The following is a 14,979-nucleotide window of genomic DNA, read 5'->3' on the forward strand; positions in this document are numbered from 1 at the left end:
AAGTCTTCGCTTTTGTAGGCAGCTGTGATTTTGCTCCAAATGTTACATGTACCAATCCCTAAATAAAAACAGGGGAAGGAAATGATACGTTAAGTGATGTTCTGGTGTATTTTGTGTGTATGTGTGTGTGTGTTTAAGTTTGACTGAAATATCTGTGTGTAACTTCACTCCAAATATTAGATGGCTAAGTGTCATACCTTTGTTATCATGATGGCACAAACATTCATGTCCTTTAGGTTTCTTTTTATGTAACCTATTCCAAATGACCATGATATATATGGGTTGTGTTTAGCCCATGCTGTGTTCATGAAATTAGATAAAAGAAATCAACATCAAGATTTACTGCATTCCAGCCATGACATTTTACATTTTGAAACTTTTTTTATGCTGTTGCGTCCACAGGTTCGAAAGACCACCCATACCCCATTGTCACTGCATGGCCAGCTCTTGTGGCGGGAGTTCTTCTTCACTGTGGCGTGCAACAATCGCATGTTTGACCGCATGGTGGACAACCCAATCTGCATTCAGATCCCATGGGACAAGAATCCTGAGATGCTGAATAAGTGGGCCAATGTAAGCTAGAGTCTCTTTCACTCTCTGTCTCTCCTTTTCCTTCTCTTCCTCACCACACACATTTGGAGTACACTGAGCTATTCTCAGGAGGCCACCCCATACAGTTGGCTCTGTGAGCATGAAAATTGGCACTTGTGTGGATTAATGATTAATGCACTGTTTTCACCTAGCCTCAAGGTATTTCTTTTCTAGTGTATTTAATTATTTTCAATATCTAATGTTTTTACTTTGTTTATCCTACCAAAGAGTGTCTGACAGCAAATGTACTGATATAAGTGTAATGAATAATAGTTTGAAATGTTAATGGATGTTTGTAATAATTGCTTTTGCAAAGGGAGAACAGTCATGCAAATCTGCTGTCAAATCTATTTTCAAAACCTGTGTATGTGTTCCTCCATTCTTTGAAATGCAGGGAGAAACAGGGTTTCCATGGATAGATGCCATCATGACTCAGTTGCGACTGGAGGGCTGGATACATCCACTGGCCAGACATGCAGTGGCTTGCTTCTTGACCCGCGGCGACCTCTGGATGAGCTGGGAAGAAGGCATGAAGGTCAGTAAACTGCCCAAGAGTTTGAGACTATTCATTTGTCCCTAGTTTCAGGAAGGAAAAAAAAAAGTGGTAGTACTTGACCAAAACAGAAAAATGAACTCCCAGGGAGAGTACCAGCCTGAAGCTGGTCCCATATCTCTCTCTGCCTTGGGTAGTCAACCTACATCAGCTACTTTCAGCATGCATAATGAGTGGAAATCACTGATCTCTATAGAAGAACAAGATCAGTGGGGGAAAAACCTGCTTGGCGGAAGTCTGCGCTCTCAGAGTGCTTTTCTAGTTTCAACGTTTGATTCTGATGTGATTATCATTCATGCACATGAAAATATAGACATTAGGTAAGCATCAGGTAGACGTGTGCACTATGAATCCATAATACAATACCAGCATCATGATACCACCATACCATGTTATCAATATGACACCATCACTCTCTATCATCACTATGATGCCATCATACCATATAACTAGAGAAGCACTCTGAGAGTGCAGATCTCGGCCAAGCAGCTAATTTCCACCAATGATCTTGTTCTTGCACAGAGATAGTGATTTCTGCCCATATGCATGCTGAATATCACCCGATTTCTCAATGTAGAAGCTTTTTGTAACATCAGCAACTTTCAGCTGCGCAGCGCGCCTCACCCTAGCTAAAACTAGTACACCTAGTGCACACACTTTTGTGCGTGTATGAAAACCTAAAATATGTGCAGCTTGAACTGCCAAGTTCATTGACCCGACCTGATAAAATATTGAAAATTCTTCATAATACCCATAAAAATTTCCAGATTAATTCCAAAATTTAATCATCTGTTCCTTGTGTCATTCTCAACCTTTCCTGCAAGTTTCATCCAAATCCACTCACAACTTTTTGAGTTATTTTGCACAAGGACAAGCAAGCAAACAGTAATGAAAACATAACCTCCTCCATTGGCGGAGGTAATTACAATGACATCTTAATATCATCACTATGTTACCGTCATACCATATCGTCACTACTGTAAAAGTGGATATTTTCGCGCGACTAATTTTTCGAGCTCGGCCCAGAAAGAAGAGTTTGGCGTGCTTTTGATTCTGCGGAATCAAGGCAGGGCAGTAAGTACGAGAACATATTGCAAGCAAAAATATTCACGTGTTTTTATTTTCGCGCTAGTTTCTGGTTGCGCAAAATGTGCGAAAATTTCAACACCGCCAAAATTTCCACTTTTACAGTATGATAGCATCATGCCATTCATCACCATGATACCATGCTGTACCAACATCCTCAACTCTGTGACCTCTGATATCAGGTGTTTGACGAGTACCTCCTGGATGCAGACTGGAGCGTCAATGCTGGCAACTGGATCTGGCTCTCATGCAGCTCTTTCTACCAACAGTTTTTCCACTGCTACTGCCCCGTCAAGTTTGGGAGACGCACAGACCCCAACGGGGACTACGTCAGGTAAGCTATAGTTTCAGTGCTCACAGAAAGCATTCTTTTTGTTATGCCTTGGCTTTGCTGTATTGGAAAAGATTCTCTCTTTTTTCGTCTTCTTCGTCTTTTTTAGGGGGTGCCCTTTGAGCCTGACATTGGAAAAGCATGTTGAAATGCTCAAAGGGTTTAATCTGTAGGGTATTCAAATTCTTTGATTTTATCTGCATTACATTTTATTTGTTGACAGACCATTAGTACACTTTGCACAAGTGCATGTAGTAGCACCACATGACAGTCTAAATACGGGTTGTCATGTTCAGGGTTTTGAAAAACATTAGTTAAAGGTGGAGGTAAACTTCTTTGATTGTGGTATGCCAAAGTTATGGCACCCAATTCAGAAAAAGCCTTGCAAGTGAAACTTTTTTCTCCAGTTTCTAAGCCATTCAAATCAAGTGTGGTACACTTACTGAATTAACTTGATACAAAGTTGGACAGGACAAATTTGTAAGAGTAGCAGAAAGTATGTTGCCATGGAAACAGTGCATCTAGTGCCCTAATCAGAAAAAAAGCCTTGAAGGTTTAGATTATTCTCCAGTTTGTAAGCGATTCAGAAGAAATTTGGCGCATGTGGTGATCGTGGTATAAAGTTGTGCAAGACATGTTTTTCAAGAGTAGCACAGAGTATGTTACCATGGTAACAGCACATTATGGCCCCATTTTATCAAAACACATCCTTTGTCCTTATTACAGGAAATACCTTCCTGTTCTTAAGAACTTCCCCTCCAAGTACATCTTCGAGCCATGGACAGCTCCCCTGGAAGTACAAGAGAAAGCAAAGTGCATCATTGGTGGGTTGCTTTTCCTCTTATCACATCTTATCATTTTTCCACTTTTTGTTCACAAGTCACATGCAGTATCAAAGAGACAAAAGCTTCAAGAAAGTCAAATTGTGCACTTTCATGCACATCTCAAAGACAATTAGCAAATGCAACTGTAAACACTGCGTAATTTTCTCTTATGTTTACTATCTGAAAGTCAGAGTAATAGCTTTTAAATTAAGAATTGCGGAGCATAACTCTGAAGAATGATGAAAAGGAGAACACAGTACGATAACTGTCATTCACTTGCTTCAGACTCTTTGGAAGTATTGTATCCATATCTTGTGCATTTTGTTGTTTTAAAAGTTACTGCAAGGGCTATAGTAGCTCAAAATTAATGAGAAGTCCATGTTTTCTTTGCAAAACAAGATGTTGTGCTCCATGATTTAGGAAGCATGTTTGGAAAGTGTTTTTCTTTTATGTCCTTATGCTCTTTTCTCAGTCTTTTTGCTGTTACATGATATACATGCATGTCTTTATGCCAGAAGAGCACTAAAAGGCTCCTGCTTTTTGGTGTTCATTGATCGTGAAACACTTCCTACCTCTGATGATTGATGCATTTACGAAAATCATTCATTCTTCATCATTTTTTTAGGCAGTTCACTAGTGATGATGCATGTAAACGACACTGACTTTATCGTAGATTTTAAGGAGGTTTACTCATTTCTCCTTAATCCATTGACATTTTTCCACATATGATCATCAAAAGATAAGATGTTTATCTCAGTTTAAAGCCCTTCTCACTGGAATTTTTACAGTATGGACAAGCTTTGATTGAGCAATGTGAATATTGTAAAGTTTGTAAAACATTATAGACATAGCACTTGGGAAGGGGGTTAAATATGTAAGAATTATTTGATTGAAACAACACATTGTAAAGTACTCAGCTGTACTACAGTAAAATAAAGCTAACAGCATTATTATAACTTCTGACACCAATGATATTATGTTAAAAACTTCACTTTGAGCTCAAGACTAATGGGATATTAATGTAAACATGCCACATTTGTTTCATAATTTGCAACCACTGAGATATTATGACCTCTGGGTTTTTTTTTTTCTGTTCTGTATTGTAGATGTAAGTTGAATGAATTGCTGACTTTCACTTGTTAAATGTACGTGATTTAAGACATCTCTCTGCAGGAATATGTAAACGTAGTCCTCCAGCCCTCGCATGAAATGCCAAGTTCTGTAAATGTGCAGCGCCATCACCACGCGGGGGACAGATCACTTTCAGCCATCTCAGCCAATGCCCTCACTGTTTTGCGATAAGCTCTTTTTACCCTTTTTAGTATAAACATGTCTCCAGACATATGGGTATTGTAGGTAACCCATATCTTAAATTCTAAGATCCTAATAGAATATGGAGAAAACAAAAAGCACAGTGCCAAAAATTGCGTTTAATATTTGGAGAGATATGTTATATCCATAATCTTATCCTCCAGCAGAAATTCTGTTTGATGAAAAATATTACCTTTTTCTTATCACGTCCATGATCTCTAAATTGTTTCAGAGAAATACTCTCCACATAGCAATGTGGCCCTGTAAGTTGTTTCCTCATGCACGATTTAAAGGAACATCTTCAATAATATCGATGAATAGTTACCTTCATTCATTCATCTTGATTAAAACATTTATACAATATCGTGTCAAGAACGATATTCTGCTAAATTTATCTAAATTTATGTGGCAATTCATTTCACATTCTAATCAGTAGTAGAAATTTGGCATTGCCCTGCACGTATGTTTACAGGTAATGTACATAAATTTTACAGTCAATGTACAAGGTCTTTTAAAGGTAGCTTTTTAAGTTTTCTCTTGTAGTTTAAGCTATGTTCACTCACATTGAGAATCATTCTTTTATTTTCTCTTTAAAATATCCAATGTTTATGAAGTGGGAAGATTTGCTTTGGCCTACTCATTCATCCAACCAGTCAAAACATTCTGAAGCACATGCATCACATTTATCTTTAGTTTGTTTTCATTTCCTCATGAATATTTGCCTCAGTGATTTGTCGAGAAGAATTTCTGTATTGCATCTAAAATCTTGCAGAAATATAGATGCAATGTTAAGAAAGATGTGTTTCAGGCTGACCAGCCATGAAAAATGAAACAGTTGTGAGAGGAAAAAAAGAAGAAGATAAAATTGCCCCAAACTTAGTTGTAATCAAATTCTTGTTTTATCCCATTGGAAGTGAGTGGCCATTACAAAGCTTCTTTCAAGTAATATTATTGGGTTCCTAACTTAGGCTCTGTTATCGTTTCCTTTACGTTCGTCTGTTTGTTACTGTAAGCATCTAGAGAGCTTAATCTTGTCTGATTAATTTCACGTCATTGTTCAATGATCAGCGCATGCATATTTTACCCGTGGTATGGTCCCCTGCCCGGTGCCAGCCGCTGAAATGAGGGTAGAATCTGTGATGTGCTGATACTCGCAATGATCTAACCCCCCCTTGTGATGATGTCTGTAATTAGCTGACATAATGCTCTGCTAACAGCCATGTACTGAGTGTAGTGCGGCTCTGATCAACATCATACACTTGTACAATGTCACACATTGGTGACATGAGATTACAGCTGAGAATGTTCAGATGTCAAGTATAATTTCAATTTAATATAATTTCTCCAGTGTTTGGTAAAGTAAAGTGAAAGTGAAGCAAGGCAAGATTTCTGTAATGAAGTAAATTTTCAGTCTCTATCTGAACCAATTTTGATGTCACGTAGTTACTTCAGAAAATACAGATTCCTGGCTTCGATGAGAAGAAACTTCCATCATAAACATATTCATGTTTGACAGAGATGGGGGCTGCATAGCCTGCACTGATGCCAGTGTTATACTTGTAGTCAAAACTGTATAAGGTTTCTCCAGGGTAGGGATTGTCAGTGCGTCCAAACAAAACAAATTGAGATTGTCTTTGTGACACAGATTCCTGGTGAAATTTATTTTCTTTTAAGTAGCAATTAACAGTGAGGAATGTGTACAGTATTAGTTCATTCATGCATTGCTTGCTGTTTACATTCATACGTGTCTGTACATGTGGACTGTCAGTGGGTGAGATGATAGAGAGCACTGTGTGTGTGCGCGTAGGGTGTGTGTTGTGATGAGTTTGAACACCCTTGTGTAGTGCAATGGTGAGTGTTTGACTGTAAGCAATGCCTGGTCTCTTTGACGGCTTCAGCAAAGCTGCAGACATCATCACTCTGTTGGGGTCAGACTCTGGTGGGGAGATTTCCCTGCCAAATGATTCACCATCCCTCATTCCCCACAATGGGGGGACTCGATCGCAGTCATTCAGAACATACCATCGCTGCACATCAAGGCAAAAGCTACAATGAATTCATTGAGTCCTGCCCCGTATTGATCCTGGCAAGGCATCTGGTACAAAATACAATCCTGGACCTCAGTTGGGTTGCCACTCTTTTATAAGTTGAAGAAAAAAAAATGTATAAAAGAATTTCGTTCAGTGTTGCCTGCCTTGCCCTGACCATTGATGGTTGGTTCTTGATGACTGTAAATTCTGGCCCATTCCATTATGGAAATGAGGTATGGTTGAAATCATCAAAAGGTAGGCGGGAAATGGTCTTCACCAGAGAAAACTTTCTCCTCACTAAGTCTCCCATGTCTGTATGTATATCTGTCTATCTGTCCTCTCTCTCTCCCCCTCTCTGTGTCACAATTTTTTTTACTTTACTATAGCTTCCCTTTGCAATTTTTTTCCCCAACACTACTATGGTCAATTGTATTCCAGTCTTGTAAGGATTAGTAGTTATAAATTTTGTGTTCTAGGCCCAGTAGATTTGATGTGGTTGAGTGTTTAAATTCTCTGTAAGAGGTGCTTTGGATAGCATGTAGAAGATGAGATTGTCTGGAGAGATTCTAAGTATGTTTATGTGTTCAGTCTGTAGGGTTCATTTTTCCCCTATCATAGACCAGACATTATTGAAAGGAGATGGCTGTGTTGTGCAGAGATGAGAGATAAGAGAAATTTAGAATGAGGCGAAGGAGAACCTTGCTAACACAACCTCTGCACTTGACCCTTTCATGACCCAACAGGCAAGGATTATAACTTCCCCATTGTGGACCATGCTGAAGCCAGCCACAGAAACATCGAGAGGATGCGGAAAGTCTACAACAACCTCTCGCGGCACGGAGGACCAGGTATGTTCAAGGGATAGATCCAGCTTCCCAGTCGAAGCACTGTAGACTCCTACCCTGCCTGAGAAAATGTGCTGGTTTCAGCCAGGTTGTCAAAGGGCGTACTGACTATAAATCAGGCACCAAAGTCCTGACAAAGGCTTTAGATTATTAACACAATGACAGTTGCCCAAAATTGTGTGGTAAAGTTTGCTCATACCATATGCTGTAGTGACTTTCCCTCATCCACTTCTTTTATATGGCCAAAACTTCAGCATTATTTTTCTCAGTACGCCACTGATACAGTTTTCTAGCACGTGGGAAGTACTCAATGTTGTCTGTACATATACTGTATGCAGGGCCACAAAATTATGAGAAATGTTTTAATCATACAGCATGTGGAGAACACATTGGTACAAGGCTAAGAAGCACCAGAAAAATGTAGTTAAGGCCCCCATTCCACTATCATGATCTGGACCCCGATCTGTCCCGATCTAGCAGATCGGGAGAGAGCGGCAAAAGCGTACGGGGATCGGAAGCATCGTAGTAGCAGCGTTTGGAGGTCGGGGTTGGAGCGGGCATTTTTTCAGATCGGGAAGAAATTTTGAACATGTTGAAAATTTCTTCGCGGATCTTCCCGATCAAAATTGACCTATTTTGAATCGTCCGGCAAGCGGGGAGAGCGTAGTGACAGTGTGAACACCGCGGGATGAGCGTAACGAGGTCTTTCTGAGCGTAGTGACATTGGCACAAGAAGGGGAAGTAAACTTAGACACCGACATGGTCCCGCTGCTGAGCCGCTCTTCCCTGATCAAAGCATGATCTTCCCGCTTCAACGTCGCTCTCACTGCCTTCTCTACTCTTGTATAGAATCAAGGCCTGTTCCTATAACGCTCTCAGTACACGTCATTCGCGCTTTAGTTATGCTGTTTCCGCTTTAGCTACACTGTTCCTACGCCTACTGTTCCTACCGCTCTAAAAGGGACGCAGCCGATACGCTGGAAAAATCTTAATCAAAATGTCAGCCAGAAGAAGATCACAAAGATCGAGAGACAAGACTGTTGAGGAGGACAATGTCGCTGCACCTGTCAAGGCAGAATATGAAGAAGGGGCTCAAATTTTTGAAGAAGAAGAAGAGATGAAGAAAAAGAAGAGAAGAAAGCAGCGAAGTAGCTACACAAAGGGCGAAGAAAGAGAGACTGCACATGATGCTAAAAGTGGAGGAAGAAGAGGACATAGTAGAATTTTGAAGAATATGAAATTGCTGCAAAAGAACCGTGAGTTGAGAAGCCTCTTCGGGTTCCACAGTTTATTTCTTTGGTTGTGCATGCTAATAAGTTGACTGACTGAGGACCGACGGTCAAATCGGGGTACATCGGGCACTTTTCAGCTCTCTGGACGGGGTAACAGCGTGATAAGATCGTATACTGTACGAGCTGAAATTTTCGCGGTGGTTTTATTTTCACGAATTTCGCGAATCGCCGTTTAACCGCGAAAATAACAACGTGCGAATAACTAAGTTCAGTTAGACCCTTGCAACCGCGAAATTAACAACACGCGAAAATGTCCTCCAAGTAGCAATTCGTGAAAATATCTGTACGCGAAAATTTCAGCTCGTACAGTACATCGTTCAGAGAGTAAATACAGCTTGCATCGATGGGATAACATCGGCAACATCGCACTGACAGCATAGCTACATCGTACTAAAGCGTAACTGCAGCGGCAGAGATTGCAATGTCTCATTCCCGATCATCGTAGTATAAGCGTAGCAAGCACGTGGTAGTCGTAACTGCAGCGTTCTTAGAGCGTTCTAACATCATACTGTGTCCAGATCGGCTCGGGTTTTACCCGATCCTTCCCGATCTGAGAAAATTGTCAAATCGTAGCGAGAACGGCATAGTGGAACAGGGGCTTAAGGTTTTTTCTGTTTTGTTTTGTTGTTGTTGTTGTTTTTTGCTTGTCAGCCAATAAACCCCGGGGAAGTGGCACCAGAAAATTGCACTGAAGGCCCTTAGCTTGTCAGCTGAGTAAACCCAGAAGTGGCAACAAAAATATAAACTGTTGATAAAATTGCTAGGAATGATCATGTCATGAATGCTGCTGGCAGCAAATCACTAATTTGGTGGTAAACTCTCTTACTGCTTGCCCCCCACATAGGACTCCTTGGCTCTGTGCCAAGCTCCAAAGAAGCATCGGAACCTCCGCAGAACACCAAGAGTGTGGACTCCATCTTGCTGCGACAGAAGGAGGTAGCCCAGCATCGCCATGGCGTCAACCCAGATCAGCCTGACCAGCCGATGCCCAACAAGATGCAGTTTATGGGGCGGAGTATGGGTGTAGCCATTAGAAGGGGGCACCACTACCCACCTGCACCACCTGTCCCTGTGGACTACCAAACTTCCAAATCCCAGTTGACAGTTCCCAGACTTGTGGTTGTGCAACAGCAGCAGCAGCAACAGCAGCTCGGGGTGTTGCCCCAAGACATTGCCGGCCCCTCCAGCTCCAGCCCCCTGGACATGAGACCAGGCACCTCAGCAATGGTGCATGACATGGGTCATGGCAATCCCCATCTTACCTCTAGGCAGTATGTCAACCAGTGAGGCACTCGTTGGTTTTACCCCTTCTCCTCCTTGTGGTAGACATTTTATGTGTACATTGAATTTATAGTCATTTGAATGCAAGGGAAATAATGATTGTTATGCCCCTATTTTCAATTCGCTATACCTGTATCTATGTATATACAAATAACACTGAGTGAAAGAATGTAAAGACAGATATTTGTTTTGTGTCAGTCTCACCCTCACATACATTTTTTTTTTTTAATTCATGGTGATATGAAGCTTATCCTCACTGCTACTCTCTGTGCATTCAAAATAGAAACTTTACTCAGTGTCAAGTGATGTCATGAAAAAATGAAGTATCATGTTATGTAATATGTCAAATACTGAATGCTCATTTTGATGTTCAAACATTCAAACAAAAGTGGGGGATGAATTTCAGTTCTGGTATCTACAAAGATCTTTCACAACACCCTCATTAAACCTTGATCACTCTGTGCTAAGGGCATAGTTTGTTCTCACATGGACTAGTAAATGGTTTCAGAGTGCTCAAGCATGGATGAATGTCACATTGCCACATTTCTATTTGCAGATTTAATCACCAAATGATGCCTTATTTCAAGTACAAGAAACCAGGTTTTAGTCCAGAACACACATGTTCTGCAAATGAGGAACAGAGCCTTGTTTCATTAAAAGTTGCTGTGATAACAACTTTTGCAGCCATTACAAGTGTCACGGTAATGACAAGAATCCTGCTTTCTGATTGGCTGCTGCTGCATCAGAAGTTTCTATTATAGAAAGAGTTGCTATCTCAACATCTTGTATGATATTATGGTACATAGCTGTTGACCTCTCAAAAAAATGCACAAATTTGTGAATTAAATTCTCATTCATGATTTTTTTTTTGTTGCGACTGTTATTAACTGCACTTTGAACCAGTGCCTTGAAGTAAACCAGGTCATGAACTGAAGCAATTCTGTCCGCGTGGTTCAAAGATTTTCTGTCATGATATGACGAATAGCTGTGATATTCCACAGGCAGAATGAGGAAACCAGCTTTCATCACAGCCCATTAAGTTTGGCACCAAAATGAATTTGTGCACTGGTAGGGAGTCATTTTAAATTCTCTTCTACTGCTGGGCCTTGCTGTTTGTGTATCACAAAGTTTTTAGCGATGCTGATGAACAGCACTTATTTCAAAGGTATATAGATATTTTTGTTTTTCTTTGTGTGAATAACAAGTAATCTCTGAACTAAGTATTTTGATATGCCGATGTGTGGAACTTATTCAGCACTTCAAGTTGATGTGTTCAGGACTACATCATGTATTGCCTTATGAAGATTAAACACTTCACTTCAGCTTTGCACAAATACCCATGAAATAATATGTGGTGCCATACTGAAGACAGGTGTTTGACCAAAGCTTATTGGCTTATAGCTTTGGAATGCTGTAGATACAGAAACAAGAGAGCTGCTGTGCCCAAAATATGCTGAGATAGAAAGAGTTACACAGTCTTGTCCATTTCCCAATGTCACTAGATTATATACATGGCATCAGTATACACGTATAAGCAAGAAAACGTTTTTTTTTGATACTCTCCACCAGTTCTCCCAAAATGGAAGAATTAAGAAAATTTGATTTGATGCTTTCTGTTTGGTAACATGCTATTGTGCCACAATGTAATTATACATCAATATTACCATAACAAGGTTAAACGCAATGAAAGCTGCCAAACATATCCTGTTATCAACATAGACATCAATCAGAAAAGATCCATCCTAGACCCTCACACTGTCAATGTTCTCCAATACCCAAGTGAGTCAAGTGTTACAGAAATTGTCCTTTGATAGTCCATAGATGTCAAACTTTTAGATCATAATACATAAAATGTGGTGAGCAAAACTTAATAATTTGTGCTACAATGTCAAGAAACTAAGATCTGTGCTGATGACAGTGTCATTGGGGAGTGATAATGAGTGGCAATTTGTTTCCACTCTCTCCCATCAACCAGAAAAAAAAAATTATGAGAAAGGGAACATAGATTCTCAATAGTGAAAGATAAATTAATGTATATATGTATTTGTGTGAAGAGAGGAAATGCACAGGTGTTGAAAGTCACTGGGTGCTGTGATTTCTGTTCCTTGTAGCCATGCACACTACATATACATGCTACCATTAATCATTGCATGCTTTGTCTTGACCATGCAGTAGTAATGTGTTCATAAGTTCTGTGTGATTGTTGGGTTGGGATGATGTCATGTTTACTGTTGCATTTACATTTTAAGAGTCCTGATATTTTCTTTTTCTACGAAATTAATCATGTCAGTATTTTGGTAAGGCAGATTTATACTGAACCTCCACTTAATATCTGAGAGATACAGGATTTTTTGTGAGATATGGTAATCACTGCAGTGTGAAATATCCCTATTTCCAAGCAGTGTGAATTCAGAGGCCCAAAGGAAAAGAGCAATTGTTAAAATGTTTTGTATGTACACTACTGGTCTTGCCATGCAAATTCTGCATAGTTTTGAAGAGTGCACATGTAAGAGAGATTGTATTGGATACCACAGGTATGATCCAAAAGGTGGTGGCAAAATTTTATTTTTACTCTCTAGTGATCAAAGGCATCTGTACTGCACATACTTGATAGGGAAGTGAAATGTCTGCCCATATTGTCACACAACGTGTGATGTGTAATTGGGTAGTATGTGTAGGGTGACAAGAATATGAATGGACCAGCAGTTACTGAATTCTATCCGTGTCATTGGATATCAAAATCTTACTTCGCTGGTAGAAGGTTATGAGGTGGCCTTATGATTGAGCTAAATGACCTCAAGATTAGAATATCCAAAACTTAGACAATTTTCATTCCACTTTGGTGATATTTTTATATCTTATTGTAGTTGCAGGGTGTTTGTATGAACCTGCACTAAAGAAGTATGAACTTGCTGTGACCTCATTTTCTGTGTTTGCCTTTTCAAGCTTTTTTGAACAAACATGTCAACCTTACTGTACTCATCAGATTTTCTACAAACTTCATCAAACAGGAAGGCAAAATTCAAATCAAATACCTTGGAAAAATATTTTCAAATTTTTGTTACACTCAGGGTATCAATGCAAGTTTGACAAACTGGTTACAGTGATAGTGGGACACGACCTCGTCTAGATGAGATTTGTGAGAAATCTGTCGTAGGTCAGAGGTCAAAGGTCCAAACCAGGAAAAAAAAACATTGTCACGGCTTCTTCAATATTGCAGCTCAAAAGCGTATCATAGTTTCTTTGTTGGTTTATCTGTATTGAAATGTGATATTAAAATTAGAGCATGGGTAAAGTAGTGAAGTGAAAAATGTACAGCTGAGACTCTGGTCAAAGTATGGTAAAAAAAAAGAAAAAAGTACTGGGACCAATGTCACAGTGGGGTATTTGAATTAAACCACTGATGCAGAAACTACGAGCACGTTTTTCCAAAAGAAAATATGCTCTCAGCTATTGGTTGATATGCTGAATACTTCCTATCCAAGGTAATGGGCTTAAAGTTCAGTATACTGCAAATCTCAAACTAGGTACAACTATGTTTCACAGGGTGGATGTATAGTTGTTTTAAAGTGTTACATCTCATGAGACTACTTCATTTAAAATCAAAGGTAATTTTTCCTCCAAACTGTACAATCATAAATGGCTGTGGACTGTATGTATATATGGAATTTATAGCAGTATCCACATTTTTCCCCCCAAGAATTGGTGGGTTTTATTTTCTTTTGTTGTTAATATTGTTGAGTGTACAGTCAATGACATTAAGTTTTACATGTAAAATTTACCTTGCTTTTGTGATCTTAATTCTCTTTATCAACACCGCTTCTGTACATTTTACATTGTAATGTTTTCATTCCTCACAAAGTTACTCCTTTTATACTGTGTGCAACATGCTGTAAAGTCCTTGTCACAATTCCCATTCCATAAGGTGAACCTAGCCTTTGTTATAGCAGATTTGGTAAACAATGCAGTTATTACGAGTGTTATGCTCACAACTTGGCCATTTTTCACCTTGCAGTGCTTTACTCTACTGGTTGAACCTCCAACACTTATTACTGACCAGAACCTGACAACGGCCATATGGCATGAGCAAGTGTACCTAGCTGCCAGTGTGTTGGGTACCACACTTCAGAAAAGAGGGGTGAAGATACAGTACCCTTTGTTTCCAACTGTCTGTTTTACCTTGAATCAAACTTTTGGTAAAAATAAAAATAAACAACCACCAAAAATTGTGAGTGTTACAATTTCACAGGTACCTCAGTACCAGCTTCTGAAGAGCTAACTGCCCTGGAGCTTGAGTGACCAAGTAGATTTTTTGGGAAGGCGGCTTTGGAAGTGTGTGAATGTTTATCTCCCTGCTGGGCAATCTTGCTGGCATATTGGGAAAGTACTTTGTGAACCTCTTTTTGCCTTGTCCTAGAGCAGCCTCCTTTAGAGTCACAAGCACTGAGTATCATACCCTAGTGATACTGCTGATATCTGGCCAGTTGTTTGTCCAGTATCACACATTTGTTTGGCATATGTGCACAACTGTATCCATTTATTAGACTGTTTTGTGGTAAATGATTGTCAAGTACATTTTGTGTGGTGGGAAAAAGGAATAAAAATGTCTCGAGTTCAAAAAAGACATTTGAAGTCTGCCATAACGGTGTCATTCAAAGTGGTCAGAGCAGTGTGTGTGTGTGTGTGTGTGTTTGTGTTGATAGACTGGTGCCATGCTTCATGTATGGTCTTGCTTGGGAGCATATACCATGACATGGAGATGTTTGATACTGTATACGTCATATTTCCAGAGGTTTTCATTTTATCGAATTTCAAGAGTCGGATGCTATTCGCGA

General features: G+C 39.7%; 1 protein-coding gene across 1 annotated transcript in view; it reads left to right on the forward strand.

The window, feature by feature from the left end:
• Positions 1-14,768, forward strand: part of LOC139726548 (cryptochrome-1-like) — a 38,342-nt gene extending 23,574 nt beyond the window's left edge. Inside the window, exons 7-12 of the mRNA XM_071637537.1 lie at positions 403-573; positions 986-1,126; positions 2,413-2,564; positions 3,288-3,385; positions 7,470-7,574; positions 9,708-14,768. Coding sequence (XP_071493638.1) covers positions 403-573; positions 986-1,126; positions 2,413-2,564; positions 3,288-3,385; positions 7,470-7,574; positions 9,708-10,150 — 1,110 coding nt within the window. The 3' untranslated portion in view covers positions 10,151-14,768. The remainder of the gene's footprint in view (positions 1-402; positions 574-985; positions 1,127-2,412; positions 2,565-3,287; positions 3,386-7,469; positions 7,575-9,707) is intronic.
• The last annotated feature ends 211 nt before the right edge of the window (positions 14,769-14,979 follow it).

Source organism: Diadema antillarum, unplaced genomic scaffold (genome assembly GCF_040938485.1).
Source record: "Diadema antillarum isolate AM-2024a unplaced genomic scaffold, OU_Dant_1.0 seq00000089_RagTag, whole genome shotgun sequence".
In the NCBI taxonomy this organism is placed as follows: domain Eukaryota; kingdom Metazoa; phylum Echinodermata; class Echinoidea; order Diadematoida; family Diadematidae; genus Diadema; species Diadema antillarum.